General features: G+C 49.1%; 2 protein-coding genes and 1 long non-coding RNA gene across 10 annotated transcripts in view; 2 read left to right on the forward strand and 1 right to left on the reverse strand.

Moving 5' to 3' along the window:
- Positions 1-153: 153 nt before the first annotated feature.
- PRR14 (proline rich 14) overlaps positions 154-18,608 on the reverse strand; it is a 47,079-nt gene continuing 28,624 nt past the window's right edge. For 2 of the 7 annotated variants that reach the window (XM_083469163.1, XM_083469160.1), the window contains 11 exons: positions 9,382-9,572; positions 9,007-9,274; positions 8,350-8,480; positions 7,988-8,249; positions 7,812-7,861; positions 7,440-7,528; positions 5,736-6,459; positions 4,908-5,022; positions 4,652-4,758; positions 3,973-4,044; positions 154-2,151 (listed from right to left, as the gene is read on the reverse strand). In XM_083469163.1, the coding sequence (XP_083325289.1) occupies positions 1,896-2,151; positions 3,973-4,044; positions 4,652-4,758; positions 4,908-5,022; positions 5,736-6,459; positions 7,440-7,528; positions 7,812-7,861; positions 7,988-8,249; positions 8,350-8,480; positions 9,007-9,274; positions 9,382-9,479 (2,172 nt within the window). In that variant the 5' untranslated portion in view covers positions 9,480-9,572 and the 3' untranslated portion in view covers positions 154-1,895. Of the gene's footprint in view, positions 2,152-3,972; positions 4,045-4,651; positions 4,759-4,907; positions 5,023-5,735; positions 6,460-7,439; positions 7,529-7,811; positions 7,862-7,987; positions 8,250-8,349; positions 8,481-9,006; positions 9,275-9,381; positions 9,576-13,463; positions 13,739-18,608 lie in introns of those variants that run through there. The other 5 variants (XM_083469162.1, XM_083469159.1, XM_083469157.1 and 2 more) reach the window with 5 other exon arrangements.
- Positions 8,572-11,934, forward strand: LOC310690426. Its single transcript, XR_014518077.1, has 2 exons — positions 8,572-8,835; positions 11,162-11,934. It is a non-coding gene; the product is annotated as an uncharacterized lncRNA (long non-coding RNA).
- On the forward strand, positions 14,476-18,025 carry LOC310690396 (uncharacterized protein). 2 transcript variants are annotated; one of them, XM_083469224.1, is made up of 2 exons: positions 14,476-15,914; positions 16,726-18,025. In XM_083469224.1, the coding sequence occupies exons 1-2, from the start codon at positions 15,788-15,790 to the stop codon at positions 17,661-17,663; spliced, it is 1,065 nt and encodes a 354-aa protein (XP_083325350.1). In that variant the 5' UTR covers positions 14,476-15,787; the 3' UTR covers positions 17,664-18,025. The 2 variants fall into 2 exon arrangements, with proteins under 2 accessions (XP_083325350.1, XP_083325351.1); XM_083469225.1 differs by having other exon boundaries at positions 16,729-18,025.

An 18,608-nucleotide genomic window follows, 5' to 3' on the forward strand; every position in this document is an offset into this window, starting at 1 on the left:
AACCATCCCCACCCAGAAAAGCACCTGACGGCAAGGCCTGCCAGATGACCCTGCAGCAAAGGTAATAAAAAAATACTGAACAGAAGCAAAAGTACAGAATGAATGTAGCCAACCTAAGCCTTGAAGAAAGAGTTTGTTTCACCCACAACAGTATGGAGGGAAGGTGTACCATGTTTATTTAACAAGTTTTATATTGCATCAAAACCTCTAAGCAGTTTACATAACTATAGACAGGGGGACCTTTCTCCTGATGCACGTGTGGAGCAGCAGAACTTTTGTCAGGGCTTCAGAGTCTTGCAAACTTTGACCAGAGCCTACTGTACTGGGATAAAAGCTGCTCAATACATCCTAAGCAGTTAACTAACAAGAAAAGGCATTTTCCAGTAGACAAATGGACCAAAGAAAGGCCTGCGAGAGTGAATAGGATGGAAATGTCTCCACTCCCACGCAAAACCTGTTAATTTGATAAAATGAGATATTACTGTTGCAGTACTAACCATGAGGAATCAATCAGACACACTGTCTTTTCCTGTAACGAACAACGGAGTGAATTTCACCAATGTCAACTCTAGGCTATGGTAGTTTTGAAGGTGAACGTACCACCTAAAACCAGATTTTAAACTGGGCACAAATTTGAATTTGCACAAAATGCACCGCAGACTTCACAAATCCACATATTTTGTTAGTTGTTGTAGCCTCTTATACATGTACAATTGTCGTACAACCAGGTGCAGTTCGCTCGAATTCTTTCTTGCCATTTGATCCCGCATCACAGCAATTTTGCTCTTTGCCATAGCCAACGCACCTACCACCATTCCTGGTAGGAGGCAACATTGTCTGGGGATATATGATCCACCGCTTCCTATGGATTTTCATTTTCTGGTCGCTATGCCCTTGTTCCAAGGCAAAATTATTGCAGTCTCCCTTAAAGCTGCATTCAGGGTCCCACCAAGGCCAGTTAAGGAGCAACTGGCAATATGTGGTTTTTTCCTCCCCCCAAGATACAAAGTTTATTAGAAATATAGATTAATAAAAAATGAAGACCAAAAACACATCATTCCTAACAAAACAGTTGATCCAAGCTAGGAACACCCAGAGGCCTTGATCCAGAGATGCAAAGGCATTCTCTCAGGATTCCCAGCTGCCCATCCACTGTCTGTGCTTAAACAGGTGGACACGTCCCCATTGCCAGGCCTATTCCTACATCGTCTCTTCCTCCACATCATCCCCTGTGCCATAACAAAAACCTGCTCCTGCCGATTCTTTCACACAGTCCCTTTTTTTCTTTCTCCTTCCCATCCAACAGGCACGTCGGTTCTGCATTCCTATTTGGTTTGATGGCGACGGCCGCTCCAGAAAAGGCAACTAGGCCCTCACTTGGCTAGGCCCATCCCTTGCTGGCTTAAGTCTCTCACAGAAGGCACAACAGCGCTGGGCACTAGGTGCTCCTCCCATGCGCGGCACTGGTGGTCTGACTGGGCGCAGGAGGAAGAGTGCAGAGGGCGGGCAACTCTGGGGCACCACAAACATTCTTCCCCTTCCACTCGCGAGCCAAAGAGCCAAGCAAAAGGGGACTCGCGCGGTGCCAGAGCAGGCACCATGCTGGCTGGGCCAGGTGGCACAGATAGGCACCCAGGCACTATTTTCAAAGCAGCAGAGCTTGTGGCTCGGAGACTGATCAAGGGAGGAGGAGGCAACAGGCACAGAAGGCCGGTTTGATGGGGAAGTGGGGAATAAACAGCACCACAGGAGAAACTTGGAGTGGTATTGGTGACTTTGGTAGAGTTTTTTTAAAAAACAACAACAACACCAGCAACCTCTTTTGCTAGTTAAACAGAGGAAGTGGTCTTGGGCTCCTCGGGGTGCTGCCCTTTCCTCTAGCCTCTGCTCAAATCTCAGCATTCTTCTCCCTCAAACAGGGCATCCAGTTCAGCCAGCCGCTGCTGCAGCTTCTCCTCCAGCTCTGGACTCTGGGGCTTCTTTACCCTCCGCCCTCCTGCTGCCCTGCGACTCCTTCGGGAGTGGGCTTTGCGCTGCTTGCGAGGGAGGCCTCCCTCCTGGAATTCCATGGCCCGCTTCAGCTTGCGCTGGCTGGTGAAAATGAGCGCTCCATTACGTTCCAGAGGCACCTCAAAGATGGTCTCAAATGACCTGCAGGGGTAGAAAGGAAGAGGTGGGACACCAGGAAAAAGGAGACGACCTCTCAGACTCCACTAACCAAGCCTAGCAGTATAAAAAGCATAAACAAATGCAGACTAACTACAAAACTGCTGACATTTTGTAGCTGGAACGAACAATGCAACGGTTAAGGCCACCATGCTCTGCCATTATGCAGTCTGGGTTTAAGGCATGGGTCGAAATCGGGATGTTTTGGCAACATGTGGCACACAAAAAAAGCACCAAAAAGGTTTGGAGGGTGGCAGGAATGAGAAGTCACAGAACATGTCCTGGCACCTTCATAGAAAACTCAAGACAACTCCCAGCCCAAGGTCTCCTTCGCATTCAGAGCTTTTGGCATTCACTGCTCATGTCAAGTATTTGCTCCATACATCGTAAGAACTCGAAACTTCTAAATTAAAAGCAGCACTTCTCAGGAAAGTAGATAAAATTCTGAGGGCTGCAACAGGAGCAGAAAGATGGTGCAGCAGTGACCATGAAGTACAGCACGGGGACTGAGAGATTTATCAGTTCCAAGGGCCATTGACGAAACATATCATAAGCTAGAGGACCACAGTTCATCCACTTATTTGCATATTGCTTTCAGGATACGGGGCAGATGTTAAAACTGTAAGTGGTTGGCATTTCACTTGTGTTCTATTTACCGCTGGTCCAGTCAGGCTACAAAAGAACAAGAGTTTGCAGTGAAATCCAGAGTGCTCTTTTGCTGGTTCCAATAGCACCAGTTTCTCTTGAAACTGCATTTCCCCCGTTTCAACTGAGGTTTTAAGGCAAACCACTTGGTGCTACAGGACCAGCAGGGCCATTTCATTTCATTTCTTAAGTTTGTACACCACCCTTCATCTCAGGGCGATCCACAACAAAAGTGGACCTTGACAGCTAGATGGGACAGCCCGCCTACCAATCACTTGACATGGTGACGGACAGGTAGGTTGTCCCACCTGCCTGTTAAATATGGCCTATCAGTTGCCGTCAAGTTAGGATTTGGCCCACTAGGTGAAAAAGGTTCTCTGACCCTGGTTTAGGTGCAGCGATGGTCACCAAATGGGAGATCTTTAAAAGGGGATTATGAAGTTCATGGGTGATAAGGCTTATCAATGACTAGTAGGATCTCTAGGGACAGAGATAATATGCCTCTGACTACCAGCTGCCCAAGAATAGTGTTTACTTTTGGGATTGCCTTTCTCCATATCTGCCCACTCAACCACTTCAAGAAGAGGAACTTGCAGCAGCACCTACACATTGGAACCCCCTGCCTATTGACATCACACAGGTGCCTTGGTTGCACTTTTTCTGGCCCCGGCTTAAAGCATTCATGTTTAGGCAAGCCTATCCAGACTAGTAGAAGCTACACGTGTTTTCATTTGCCTTTGTTGATTTCAATCAGTTTTGAATGTTTTTAAAACACCTGTGTTTAAGTGTCTTTTATTGATAATGGGTTATTTAATTCATTTCCTTGCAGGCTTTCCCGAAGGCAGCAGGTTAGACTAGATGAACCTTCAGTCTGGCCCAGCAGAAAATAGGGAGAGCTTGTACACTACTGCTCTATGCCCCTGTCACCACCACTGCCCCATAACTATCCTCATCCCGTTTTTTGGGGAGCAAACTATGCATGTTCACAAATATATTCAGACTGCAGGAGGTAGTGCTTATCGCTTGCGGATGCTGAAGTCAGAATCTGGGGTTGCTGGCTTGAAATGACCGAGGGGAGAGAGAGAAGGGAAGGATGTGTGCACATAAAAGTAATGAATGCTGGTGTTTTAGGAAAGGACAGATGCCAGCAGACTTCCTCACCTCTTCTCTGTGGGTGTGCGGTAGTTCTTGTTGGTGTAGATCTCCTCCAGGCTGAACTCTTTCTTGTTCAACCTGACACAGGAAAGAAGAGAATAGAGTTCATCACCCAGAAATGGCCTTGGCCTACGATAAAATATGTGTGCGTGCGTGTAGATATAGATATAAATATATAGGAATACTCACTTAGCCCTGCTGGGCACCAGATTGCTTTCCCTGCTACCCCGCTTTGCTTCCATGCTCTGCCAGAAACTACCGGCTGACCTCTTAAGCTTGCAATTCAATCTGAATCAGGCCCAATGGTTTAGCCCACTGGGTTTTTATTGCTTTTATTGCCCAAGAGTACCAGAGTCAGCACACACTCCACCACTCAAGTGGTCCCTGTCAGAGAGGCTCTGCATTTGTTTCAGCTGACAGATGATCAACTAACAAATCCTTAACATTGGTGGGCAGCCCTAATTCTTGACTGGCAGGTTCATCTCAGCTAGCACTTTTAATTAAAAAAACCCAAAACCATTTACACCTTTCCTTAGGTGAGCCCCCTCTCATAAAGCACTCATCTGCCTCCTTTCCAAGCACTGTGGAATCTGAATCAAGAGTTCCTAAACCACTGTCAGGCTAATTCACAAGCTACTCATCTCCTTTTGCAGAAAGGCGCCCTCCATTCCACTCTAGCCCTCACCTGACAGGCCGGGGAAGCCCCATGGGAGTGAGATTTGCTTGCTGCTTGGACGGTGTCTTGCGGATCCTTATGGAGGACACCTTCCCTACGGTGTTGTCTTGGGATCCCTGCAGGTTTTAGGGAGGTTAAGAAGGATTTTGAAAGGCCACAATGGCAAAGCAAAATGGCCCTCAAACTGAGAGCAGGTACCACAGACCCCCATTCTTCATGGTGCAGCACCTCCTAATTGAGAAGCTTGAGTCAAACAGCAACTGACCTTCATCTCAACTTCTGAAAGCATCATCTGCTCCGACGTGAGCAACTCTGAGTTGACCACGTCCAAGGCAATCCCAGACACCCTCCGTCCATGATCAGGCGAGGGAGAGAGCTCCCTGCGGAGGACAGAGGAGAAACCAAGCATCAAGTATTAGCGTTAAACGTTGATGTTTCCCAGCTGACAGTTCTCCCTCTGTCTGGAGGGGACTTTAAAAGAGGAAGGCAAACCAGTAAACAATGCCACACAGCACCGAGGGTGCAAAGCCTTTCTGCCTGTGAGCAGAACCAAAGGGGGAAGAGGCTCAGCCCATTTGCCTCCAACACTAGTCAACGAATGGAAATGCCTTATGGAGAATCAGAACTCCGGTGTTTCTGGTCTGACATCATCTCCCCTGCCTGGTTTTCAGGAAAGGGGCTTTTCCAAACTGCCACTCAAGCTGTTGCTTGGAGGTGCAGGGGATAGAACAATAGATCTCTGACGTGCAAAGGATGTGCTTCAGCACTAGGACACAACTCCTCCACATACACACTAGATATTTCCTCTTCCAAATAGACCCCTTGAAGTAAATGAAATTAACTTGGATCCATTAACTTCAATAAGTCCACTTCAAGGAGGATTCAGCCTCTGAGGTTTTTTAAACAACCACCCTAGAAATGGCACAAACAACCCCACAGTGCTTGCTTGCTTCTTTCTCCCTCTTGGTTTTGAATGGGAAAGGAGCAAACACTTACCTAACATGTCATTTGTGCCCTTTTATGGTGTTCAAAGGAACAGCTGTTAGACTCTTGAGGGATAACAAACAGCTTGCGGGGAGGAGAATATTTTTACCTGGAATGGATGGTGTCTGGTTCACGGCGGCAGGAAGGCACATGGGAGACATAGGGGGAGCCATCACAGTGGGGAATGTGCACGGAGGGACCCAGCAAGAAGTGTGCGGGGGGTGTGCTGAAAGGATACACCTCCTTGCGCAGGCAGGGCGGGGTGGGGCGGCCCAGCTCCCGGGACACTTCCAGGCTGCAGACGGTGTGGCGACGCTGTCGCAGCTGCGCAGAGAGCGGAAGGGCCACGGGGGAGGCTTGCCACAAGTGGGCACCAGGGACGTCAGGGCAGGAGTAGCTGCGTCCGAGGCGGGGCTGAGGGGCCGGGTCCCCTTCGTTCAGGCGCCACTGGCGGATAGGGGGCCGCCCGCTCACCACCGCGTCACCCATCTCCTCTTCCTCTTCCTCCTCCTCGTGGTGGCAGCTCCTCTTCCGGGGGCGTGGTTCCGAAATGGCGATTTTCACCTCGATGTTGACTCTTTGGCGGGGTGTTCTCGGCTGGGCTGCCTCCTGCTCCTCATTCCCTGGAGGGCAGGGGGGCAGGGACGGAGGCCCCTCGGTGGACTGCACAGCTGGCTTGGACGGGGTCAGGAAGATGTCAGCAAAGGCCTCCAGCTTGGAGCGCACGCTCTGGAAGACGGGGACCAGACCCCAGTGCCGGAAACGGGAGGCAGACGATGGACGCAAGAGAGCAGATGCTGAAGGCAGCCAGGATGGAGCTTCAGTGGACACATCTGGCAGGAAGGGAAAGGAACAACATTGTCACAAGAGGGCCAAAGGGAGCCTTCGCCAAACTGGGGTCATCCAGGCCTATGGGACTACAATTCCCATCATCCTTGTCCATTGGCCACGCTTGCTGGGGCTGGTGGGAGATGTCGTTCAGCAACATCTGAAGGGTCAAAGGTTTCCAGTCTCTGACTTAGTCAAGAGTTGTCATCCCCCAACACACTGACACACACACACTTTGTGAAGGATACAGACATCTTCCTCTTCTGTTTACACCTGGGAATCTTCCTCCAGCTGCTTAGCTGTTGCCTTTCTTAGATTATTACAGTGGTGCCTCGCAAGACGAAATTAATTCGTTCCGCGAGTTTTTTCGTCTAGCAAATTTTTCGTCTTGTGAAGCATGGTGTCGGAAAAGTTTTGGAAAAGCTTCAAAAATCGCCAAAAACCTCAAAAAAGGCTACCACACCGCGTTCTATGAGTTGCTCCTCGAAGTCAAGTCGCAACTGTATTAACGGTGTTAAGAAAAAGGAAACAAACTTGCAAAAAACGCAAGACGTTTTCGTCTTGCGAAGCAAGCCCATAGGGAAATTCGTCTTGCGAAGCAGCTCAAAAACCGCAAAACCCTTTCGTCTAGCGAGTTTTTCGTCTTGCGGGGCACCACTGTAACTGGTCTCAAGATTTCTGGAGAGTACTCTGGCCAGCTGATATTCAGCTCAGCTTGACTCTTGGCACTCCCATCTGGATGCCTGAGTCTGTGTCTGCTTCATCTAGCCCCACAAACCCTTGCCATGGGTGGGAGATGACTGATCATCCGGCCTGGATTCAGTCCAACATGGGAATTTTTCCTGCATTCCCAAAGGGGTTTTCAGGCTCCATGGGACCAGGGATGTTCCAGTGAAGTTACACACACAAAATACTTGCACACCCCTGAGATGCCACTTTGCACTGAAGGACAGACACAACACCTGAATCAAAGAGTTTTCCCTACCTGTTTGATGACACTGGTCTTGTGGGTCTCGAGGGGTTTGGGTGTCCCTATTTGGAGATGATTGGCGAGGCAGCATCAGCTGATCACTCCTGATTAAGCAGAGAAACACAGTGGGGTAGTGATAAAGCAGTCTCCTTAGCCCCTCTCCTCCCCGTGCTTTGAGACACACCCAGGGGGTCAAAGTTAGCATTTCTCCCAAAAGGAAAGAGACCATCACTTTACCCTCCAAGGGAGTTTGGGATGGCACAATAGGCACCAACTGTAACCCTTGAAGTGGATCAGTTCTCTTGCTGGGTGACTGGCACCATCTTTAAAGGATGGGGGCACAAGCAGTTCTGTGCCTTCATTGCTTTTGTTTGGGGGGGCACTCACCCACGGCAGGCTGAGGAGGTCTCTGGCTGCTCCTTGCCAACGCTGGCAACCTGCCAGCAAGAAAAGACAGCTGAATCAAAATGTGGACCGAGCTACCACCCTCCAACTCCTTCAACAGGATTCTCCCTGTCCCTCCCAGCGCTATCTGGTGAGGCTGCTTCCCAACCTTAACTAACCAGAGCTTGGCTCAAGGAACCAGCCTCCAAACTGGTGGCGAGGATTTGCTGATGAGCCGCTTCCAGCAGGGAGGCCTTTGTCCCCTCGCTCCCCTTTGCAAGGGAAACCCCCTTCTGAAGGCGCTGCCTCTTGGCGTGCAGGCGCTCTGAAGTGCGACACCGTGGGGGGGACACCCTCTTGTCCCACAGTTGCCGGCGGGCGTGGTCCAACTTCTCTTGAGGCTCTCGATGGGATGGAGGGTAGCCCTTAGGGGGAGACGATCTGAGGGTAGGAAGGGTAAAAAAAAGGCAGAATGTTTTAAATCAAGTGCTCGATCCCAAAGCTGTTCCACTCCTTCCGCCTCCCTGGGGCCTCTCCTCACCTGCACACTGGACTACTTTGTGTCTTTGTTGACCAGGAAACTCTGTCTTCATTCACAGCTGCTGACTGGGGGGGATTTGCGCAGGGAGATGTGGCAGGTCTTTGGGGAGGAGAGCCCCCTTGTGGATCATTCTGGGCAAAGAGAGGCGCACACCAACTTTCAAAGAGCTTAAGGATAATGAGGGACAGGGGCCTCCTTTCCCCTTTTCCCCCACCTTCCATGTGTATGTTTACTCAGGAATCGACTCATGGGAAAAAGGCATCCTTCAGGGTCCTTAATCCAGGTGGCTTGACTCCTCCATCACAATGCAAGAGGTACACTATAGGTCACAATTCTCCTGGTCTGGTAGTGCAAAGCACCCTGGGAGCTGCAGTGCACAGTGGGAAAACCAGTGCTTTTTTTTAGGAGGTTCTCAAGGGTATGCAGTACCAGAAACTCTTTTATGTTGTTTTTAAAAAGTGTGGCACTTACTGTAACAACTTCACGGTGAGTACCGGCACCTATTTCTCTAGAGAGAGAAAAGCACTGGGGGAAACTATGGAACTGGGGCCTTGAGACCTGTTCAACGGGTTCTACCTCAGAACCAGATTTCATACAGCCCATTAGGAATCCTCTCATGCCCCCTGCAACCCACCCCCCGCACTGTGGCATCCTCACAAGCATTTGGGCCGTTGAAAAGTCCTCCAGGTTGACAGCCAGCATCTTCCGCTGCTGCTTCTCCATGGGAGAGGCCACCCGCCACAAGGTCTCTCCCGCCGCGCCGTAAACTTCCCCGTTCTGCTCCGCCGTTTGGAACGGCCCCTGCTGAAGTCGCTGCCTCTTGCTGGGTGACAGATCGGCATCGCCACAAGGAAGGGGGCATGCTCCCCCTGTCTCGAGGGGCTTCTGGAGCAGGGCTGAGGATTCCTGCTCCTCAGAGGAAGGCCTGGAAACATGGAAGGACACAGAGAGAACGTCACAGCGGTGACACAATTTCTGTCTCGCCTCTCCCACTCAGGACTTTGACAGGGAGGAGAGTCACTCTTCTCTCACCTGTAGATGAGGATTTTTCGCCGTCTGATCTGCCTCTCCAAGTGTGACATTGGCTGAGGGTTCCCCTCAGATGTTCGTTCAAGGAGGGGCCACTCCATGGTCTGTCTCAGAAGGGAGACACCCCACCCCTTCCTGGCATCAGGAAGGTGGCCGCCCCAGAACAGCCCACAGGGTCTTCATTCCTCACTTCTCTGCTTCAGAAAAGGAAAAAAACCAGAATTAAAATGACTGCATTCCCATGGTCCCCAGATATAGTTCTGCTTTTTAAAGCCAAATGCTACTTTAATCCAGATTAACCTGGAATGTGTAACACCACACCCAGATTGTCAAAACCTACTGCACGGATGACAAATCACAATTCTCTTTGCTAGCTGGAGAAAACTTCACATTTACTACTGAACTAAGCAAAGGATGGTTAAGAGGGCGCTCCTGTTCTTGTCTACTCAGAAGTAGACCTCTCTCCCCTGGGTTCAATAGGACTTCCTCCCAGCTCAGCGTGTGTAAGTATTGAACCCTATGTGGGTCAGGGGGGGTACACAGCCTGACTAAAAACCCCTAGCAATGCCACCCCCTCCTTTCTATTGGACCAGCAGGCTCAAACATGCATCCCTCCAATGGCACTGAACAAGACACAGAGGCCAGCATGAGAGCTTATTAGGTTTCCCCTTAGAGAAGGTAATTATAAATCATTAGGAGCCATGCACATAGCACCTTAGCAACAACTAAAATAAACGCCCTTTCTTCACAGAGATTCTCCAGGGCTACAAGACTAGAAGCTCAGGTAGGAAGGGAAAACTTCTCAGTGGGAGACAATGTGTTGCTTCTGCAGATCCCTCCACCTAGTGAGATGGGCAAAACCAAGCAGGCACTTGCCAAATGGGGGACAGCAAATTAAAGGTGGGGGCTAGAAACAGAAGCACCACAAAGGTATGTACTACAGTAAGCAAGGCAGAAGGAAATCCAAGCTGGAAAGCACACTCCACGGCTTTTAAAAGGGCTCAACAGAACAGAAGAGGGAACCTGTTGCCCTGCACTGGTGTTGGTCTACAGTACATAGAATTGTAATTGGAAGGGGCCACAGGCGTCATCTAGTCTAACACCTTGCGATGGAGGAATCTTTTTGCCCAACGTGGGGCTCAAACCCACAACCCTGAGATTAAGAGTCTCCTACTCTACCAACTGCCCTTGCTGGCAAGAGCTAATGGCAGTTGGGAGTCCAACATCATGTTCAGGGACATGGGTTGCCCAACTCTGCAACACAGATACACACTAACGGCAGACCAACGTTTTAGTAGATTTACGTTTCCGCACATGACAGGAGCCTTGCTCAGACATTCGTCTTGCCTGTGACCTTCCTCACATTTGACATCTCATTAGGGATTATTCTCAAAAGTTACCCCTGGCAAGACGAGATCCAGGAAGACTGTGGGAGGAAGGGTAGGAAATGCCGAGTAATGCCGGGTGATAAAACTCAAGCCAACAAAAGCGTCCCAAGTCATGGCAAGATGAAACAAATAAGAGGCAAGCAGCCAAGTGAGCAGAGGGTAGGTGATTTTGCTGGGGCTACTGCCAGTGGCAATATTAGGCTGTCTCAGACCATATTTTCTCAGTAGAGTCCTGGACTAACCAGCTTGGAACAGCTGCTCCCTTCAGCAAAGACACTGTGATCTCTTCCATCCAAATATTTTCCTCCCAGGAGTCGGTATTTTAATATTTATTAGGTATTAGCAGCATTTATGGGAGTCTTAAAAATCCACTTATCCAATTTCCTGTTTTGCAGCATAATTATTCCCTGGGTCTCCTTAACTATGGAAGAAGATTGGTGGGGGTGATGCCACTGCCAAAGATGGCAGGCAAAGATGGGAGTTCTGTCCCTTGGACATAGAGGTACAGTGTAATCAACGATCCTCCTCAAAACTTGATCGGCAAAGATAACAAGGAATGCAAAAGTGCCATGGCTCTGAACGAGAAAGAAAGCTACTTCACTATCAGAGAATGAGGGTAAAGGATACCTTAACTGAAAAAGAAACTATAGGTCCCAGCTTGGTTCCAAAAGCCTTAAAACTATCCAGAGAAGGACAAGACTTCCTGACTGAAATTTATCAAAGCATAGCTAAAATGCATGAGGATTTGCTTCAAAATGGGATGCAAAAATAAAATTATTAGAGGCTAGCATTTTTGATCTGACAGCCTAAGTGGCAGATACCTGCAAGTGAGGCCCTGAATATGGGCATTGAACATCAAAGCAGCCTGGACTGACTTCAAAGAGAACTGAACATTTCCCCTCAAAAGGAGTTTTATTGGGGTTTCAGACAAGTGGAAAGGTTAAAAGTCAATAGTCTTCAGAAGGGTTTTGGGTTTGATGGGGAAAATTTACTAAGCATACATGGAACCGTAAAAACTGAGGGAGGAATGCTGAAATACTACTGTAACTTATAATTTTTCAAACAATTTTTATCATAGCAGATGGTAATTAAAATTATATTACTAACATCACAGGGGTCTAGGCTCTCCAGTGAAGGGTATTTGCAGAATTAAACCATAATAACCTGACTCTCTTTTTTGTATTACAGCAAATTCATTTAAATTAATTGCAATATTTTTGCACCAAAAAATGTTTTCATGGAAATTAAGCACTACTCTGTTACAAAACACATTACCTTGAAACAACTGACAAGAGGTATTAAAACAATTTTGAACTAAATCATTCTGTTCCATCTAAAACATGGAAAAGGAACACAAATGTGAAGGATTGCCAGAGATTTTGTAAAATTTTACCAGGGAAGAGTAGAAGTAGAAATGTCAGAAACTGGAAAAATAACTACAATGCAATTTGGATGCCCAAAACAACTAGCAAAAATGGATATACCAAAAGAATAGTTTTATTTGAGCTTCTGTATACTCTGTCTGGTTTATTAATATCGATCATTTGTTTGCATTATAAAATATATATATTTGTATTGTGTATTATTTGAATTATGAAATAATACGAACATGGGGCATCCAGAAAGTATAAAACAATGCATCTACATAAGAATATGAATCATTGCCAAAATATAATATTGACTGTCCTTGACTCTTCCTGCCACACTTGTCATCCCCTCATGCCACACCCTTTGATAACCACACACACACAAACACATATTAAAAACCTATGGAAGTGGAGACATCATCCCATCTGCTCCTGCCTCTCACCATCCCTGGCGATGGACCCTTGGTGCGTACAAAAGGTGAGCATGTGGGGCATGTGGAAAAAGGGAAACCATAACCCAGGGTTGCACCTGACCCAATGATCCCTCCCAGAACTGGATTTCAGTGGCAATTCTAGGATGCTGGAGGAAAGGGGTCTGCCGTCCATTCAGGATACCTTTCTCCCCCGCCCCCCCCGCCCCCAGTCCTGCTTCGCAGCCTAGGCTCACCCCACACACAGGTAAGCGCGGGCACCGTCAGGGCCCTCTTTCTCTTGGGGGTCGCCTCCTAACTATCCCCACCGCCTCAAGATCCGTCCCCTTTAGCTCTCCCGCCGATTCCTCCCTCACTGACCTAAAAGGGCCGGCTCCAGAGGAGGAGGCGGTGTGGGGAGGAAGAGCTTGCCTCCGATTACCTGTCGGCTCCTCATCCAGCCCCACCCCCCCGCGCCCGGTGCTCTGCCCTAGGCAGGATCAGCACCGCTCCCTGGCGGGAGGAAAGGCAAGGCGAGTAGAGGCGGAGGCTGCTCCTCTTTCCTCCGAGGGAGAGCGGCAGCACCAGGCAGAGGAGGCGCCGGCTGGACAGTCCCTCCGCGCACCCCTGACAGCCCGGTGAGGTGTGGGGCTGGACGGTGCCCACCTCCGACTCCTCAGCCGCTTCCTTCAGATCCTTCCGCTCTTCTCCTCCCCACCCCACAAAAAACATCCAACTTCATGGGGGTCCCCCCGCCCCAAATATCTGCCCCCCACTTGGTGGCCTCCCACCCCCCTCTCGATCCTCCCCACAAGTTGCCCCCTCCCCGCCTCCTCCTTCGCCCCGCAATCCGACCCGACACCGGCCGGCCACCCCACCCGGGAGCGGCGCCCCCCTCGCCCGCCCCATCCAGGTCTCACCTCCGCCGCCTCCCTCCCTTCCTCGGGCTTCTCGCCTGCCTCAGGCAAACAAACTGATAAGCACCCGCATCTCAATTTGAAAAAAATAAAATAAATACAAACTACTCCGCACGCTCGACCCCGCCTTTACCGCCTCCTCTCCAACTCACCAGCTCGCCCTCTTCCTCCTCCCCTCGCCCTTCTCCAAGCAGCCGCTGGACAGTGCCCGAGCCGTCTCCACATGCAGCCCACCCAATGGCCATGCGTCTTGTTAATGGTCCCAACCAATAGGCGCGCGGTTTCTTTACCGGCGTCTGGTAGCTACAGCGCCGCCATCGCTGTTCAGGGCAGCAACAAAAAAAGTTGGTCGTGGACTTTTTTGAGTTTGTGTTGCAAAAGGAAGCGGTGCGACCGCCTTCTTCGCTAAAAGGCGTCTGCGCCGTTGAAGTCAGCAGGCCCGCCATCTCAAGAAAGGGCAGGGAATGAGAAGAAAATAGGAAGGAAAACGTACAGGGCGGTAGCCATTTTGGGTGAGGGCAGAGTCTGGTTGGCGCCGTATAAGACGCCGCCATTTGAGGGGAAGACCAGAAAGTCAGGCTTTAAAGAAGCCGTGTTTCCATTTTCCAGTTGGATGCAATGGAATAAAGAATAGTAGTTTCCTTGGTTCCTTCCTTTAGGGAGGTCGTTTCGTCATACACGCGGTTTTTGAGGGAGATTAATCTGTATTAAGTTAGAATTGTAGAATTATAGAGCTGGAAGGGACCCCCAAGGGTCATCCAGTCCAACCCCCTGCAATGCAGGAGTAAGTTCGTTGTAAGGCAGTGCAAAACAGCACACACACATAAAGACTAGTTTAATATGTTATTATTATTATTTATTATTTATTAAATTTCTATACCACCCTTCATCCGAGGATCACATGGTGGTTTACAACATAAAAACACAAAAATACATAACATAGTAACAAACAAAATAATACTGCCTCCAACACACACAGTTTAAAGGGCTATATATTGTTTAATTAGCCATTATCTTGCCAGTTCATGCCCTCCACACTCCTAGGCATGTCTGCTCAGAAGCAGGCTTCTGCGTCAAAGGAGGCCTCCAAGACAGAATGATCTTAGCCAAGGAATCAGACCCACCAGGATCTATGCATATTCCCCCTCATCTCTCTCTCTGAAAGTAGTAGTGATGAGTAAAGGTGCACTCCTTACCCCCATTTACCACATGGAATTCACCTAGACCTATTTCTGAGTAGACATGGTAGGGATTGCCAGCTTAGCTTGGGTTTGAAAACTCGGGGGGAGGAAACTGATTTTCTAGATCCATTTCAACCTGGGTTTCAGCCAGGTTTCGGCACAGGCAGAAACTGCTTCCAACAGAAGCAGTTTCCAGGCCCCATTCAAAGTACTGGTTTTGACCTATAAAGCCTTAAATGGCTCCTGACCACAATACCTCAAGGACTGGCTCTCCCCATATGAACCACCCAGCAGCACCCTGCAATCATCCTCCAAGGCCCTTCTGTGTGTGCCTCCTCCAGAAGAAGGTAGTAATATGAGAATGGGCCCTTTCTACAGTGGCTCTGTGTTTGTGGAGTGCCCTCCCCAAGGTGGTTCGAATTGCACCTTCATTATATACACCTTTAGGTGCCAGGCGAAGGCAACCAGGCCTTGCACTGATTAATATCCTATACCCTTTTAAATGTGTTGGGGGGGGAGTTATTAGTTTGTGGTCTTGTCGTTTTTGTAAAACATTTTGTGCTTCATCTTCCATTTTTATGTTTTGAACCACCCTGAGATTAAAGGATGAAGGGCGGTATACAAATTTCATAACTAAATAAGAATAATGATATCCCTTAGCAAATCTCTGCCCTACACTTGCCCTTTTCTTGGTCGAAGCCTTGCCCGAATGAAGGTACCATTCATTTTCCCCATGTGACCCCTTCCCAGACGTTGTTGGACTGCAATTCCCATCATCCCTTGCCATTGACTATGATGGCTGAAGCTGATGGGAGTTGGAGTCTATCAGCATCTGGCGCGCACCGCGTTGGCTATACCGCTTTACCGGTTCTAAATGATAGCTGCCTCCACCCTCCTTCATCTGTAGGATTCGCCCGTCCTCTGCCCTCAGGATCAATGGGTTTTATTTCTACCCAGACCTTTTCTTTTAAATGTCACCCGCTTGGGGAAACTACGCCTCCCAGGATGCCGCGCAGAGCCAGCCCTCTTCCTCACCGCGCCTTGCACTGCGTCGGCTGAGTGGGAAAGTGCGCGGCAAGCGCGGCGCTTGTCCAGGCTGCCCCTCGCGCGCCCTGCGCAACCCTCGGCCCGCTTGCTGCCCCTGCTATGGCGGCAGGGGCTCCCTCGGCTGTTCCTGCCCGCAGCCCCCCTCGGTGGCTCGGAGGCCCTGCTGACGGCTCCGTGTACCTCCTCCTGCCCGTCCCTGCTGGAAGTGCCCTGGTGCTAACACCAGGTGAGCATGTGGGGGGTATGGACGGAGGGTTTGTTCGGAAACCGGCGCTAAACCTGGCCCAGGGATCTGCCCTAGAATAGCATTTTTAGCCAGGTCTAAAGTCTGGATCTTGAAATGTCTGCCTATGTGTTAGAAAGTGGGAGATGGACCCGTGTTTGTTTGTGTGCGTGCAAGAGATAGATGAAAATGCAGCAGTAGGTTTCCTGAGTAACACTGCAAGCCTAACCCCATTTACCCGAAAGTAAGCATCACTGAATTCCATAGGCCTTAATTCTGGGTAGGCATGGTTAGGAGACTACGTACTGCAAACCCCACAAAAACCCTTAACGCTGTTTCTCTCTTCATATGGATGAAGCCTACATATTTATTAACCCAGGGGCTTCTTGGTTCTTGTGGCAGATATCACACCGTCTTCCTGTGCAAAATTTTTTCTTCCCAATATGTTTTTCAGAGGGATTCCTCATCTTGCAGCGCTTAACCCAGGGATGGGGAAACCTGTGGCCCACCAGATGTTATTGGACTCCAATCAGCCCAGCCAACATGGCCAGTGGTCAAGGATAGTGGATGTTGTGGTCCAGTAGCATCTGGCAGGCCAAAAGCTTCTCCATTCCTGCCTTATTCTGCCTCTCACACTACCTAAGAGTCAGAGAAGAGTCTGTACACAAGTAGAACCATGGTGGAGAGTGGGTGCATAATTGTGCCCGGCTTGACACCTGCCCCCCCCCCATCCAGCCACTGAATGTGTGTGGATTAGGTTCTGTTTCAAAACCAAGTGCTTAATTTGGTGATCAAGCCTCTTTTCTGTCTGCAGCAGATGGAGCAAATTCTGCCTGGATTCTGTCTCTCCCTGCAGAGAGCAAGAACAAAGTGGAAAACCCACAGGAAGATGGTGCACAGCCACGTCCCATTTCCTCAAGTAGCTCCAGCGGGAGTGGAAATAAGGTGCTGCAGAAAGGAGGCTCTGCGAAAGACCGGTCGACTTTTTGTAAAGGAGACTTGAAGGACCCTCTGCGGGCCTTGTGTGGCAAAACAAAATCCTACAAATGCCCCGACTGCGGGAAAAATTACCGCAGGAGCACAGACCTCTTGAGGCACCAGAGGACCCACACGGGAGAAAGGCCTTATCTGTGCCTGGACTGTGGGAAGAGCTTCAGTCGGAGTTCAATCCTCCTGGAGCACCAGAGAATCCATACAGGTGAGAAGCCATACAAATGCAGCCACTGCGGGCAAGGATTTAGCCAGAGCTCCAACTGTAAGCAGCATGAGAGGACTCATGGGAAGGAGAAAAGGAGCGACCCAGTACACTGGGGATCAACTTGGCAAAGGACAGAGTATCAGAGGCATGGGCCTAAAAGCCTGAAAAGAATTGATGAAGGTGCAAGAGCTGAGCTCGGACTCGGATCTCAGTCTCCAGGGGGAAGTTCCTCATGGAGCTCAAAGATGGTGATGAAGTATCAGAAAAGCCATAGGATGGAGAAGCCCTACAGGTGCCCTGAGTGCGGGAAATGCTTTGCACGTAGCACGGATTTCATCCGGCACCACATTACCCACACAGGAGAAAAGCCCTACACGTGTGTGAAATGTGGCAAGAGTTTTACGCGCAGCTCAGTCCTCATTGAGCACCAGCGAATCCACACGGGAGAGAGGCCCTACAAGTGTCGGCTGTGCGGAAAGGGCTTCAGTCAGAACTCTAACCGTAACCAGCACGAGACAATCCATCAGGCTAAGAAATCTCCTGACACTTCCTGAGTGGCAGTGGAACTTGTTACTGGGGTGTGGGACTCGCTAGAATCCACTTGGCTGGGGAAAGGGCCTGAAGCGCAAGTCCAAGCGGGTGCAGATGTCCCAAGGCAAATTTGAAGCTACTGTTAGAATCCAAATGGAAAGTCCAAGGCTGCAAGTTTATGCCCACTTACTTGGGGGTAAGCCCCACTGAATTAAATGGGACTTACTTATGAGTAGACATGGGTATGATTGCAGCACTCAAGTGGTATAGGGGCTTATTTTTATATGAGGTGATTTGCTGCAGAAATCATGAGGAAAACACATCTATCTATGAAAAACCTTATTATTGACACTGAGAAGAAATAAATTAATTTTGTTACAAATTATAATATTCTTAATTGTTCTGTGCACCCCAAATGTAAATTCCACTATGTTCAGTGAAATGAGTGCCACATTTAGGGTGGTACAGGTGGGTCCCACACAGGGTGCCAAGCCAAGGGGGAGAAAAATTGAGAATATCCATAACTGAGAAGAATCATTTGGGGGTACCAAATTTTGGGGGTGGCCATAATACAAAGATTACCAAAATCCACCTCGGTGGAACTTACTTCTTCCATTCAGAAGTAAGTTACACCAGGTAAGTGGGCACAGGAGAGCTGCTTGTTAGAAAACCATTATAATTTAAATAAAAGAAAGAATACGGAAAAGGAAATAGTACCAGCAGGTGATCTTTTTCTTTCCCATATAGTGATCATTACTAATGACTGCTGGTACTTAACTCTGTTCTAAAAGATACTGAGAGTGTACAGCCTGATCATATTTCATGCAATCTACAGAAAACTGCAAGAAAGTAGCTTGGGTTTCATCACTTCATGGTGGTTGTTTTTAGATTAGAGTAGTAGAAACATTTGCTTGGTTAGTTTGGACAAAACTTGTCTTGCATTATACCATTTCCTGGCCAAACACACA

This window comes from Podarcis liolepis (assembly GCF_965112155.1).
Source record: "Podarcis liolepis genome assembly, chromosome: 13".
Lineage (NCBI taxonomy): Eukaryota > Metazoa > Chordata > Lepidosauria > Squamata > Lacertidae > Podarcis > Podarcis liolepis.

Excerpts from the sequence above, each read along its gene's own strand:
- LOC310690396 (XM_083469224.1), top strand. The coding sequence starts at position 15,788 with ATGGCGGCAGGGGCTCCCTCGGCTGTTCCTGCCCGCAGCCCCCCTCGG. Across the intron at positions 15,915-16,725 it reads TGCCCTGGTGCTAACACCAG|CAGATGGAGCAAATTCTGCC; the intron begins GTGAGCATGTGG and ends TTCTGTCTGCAG.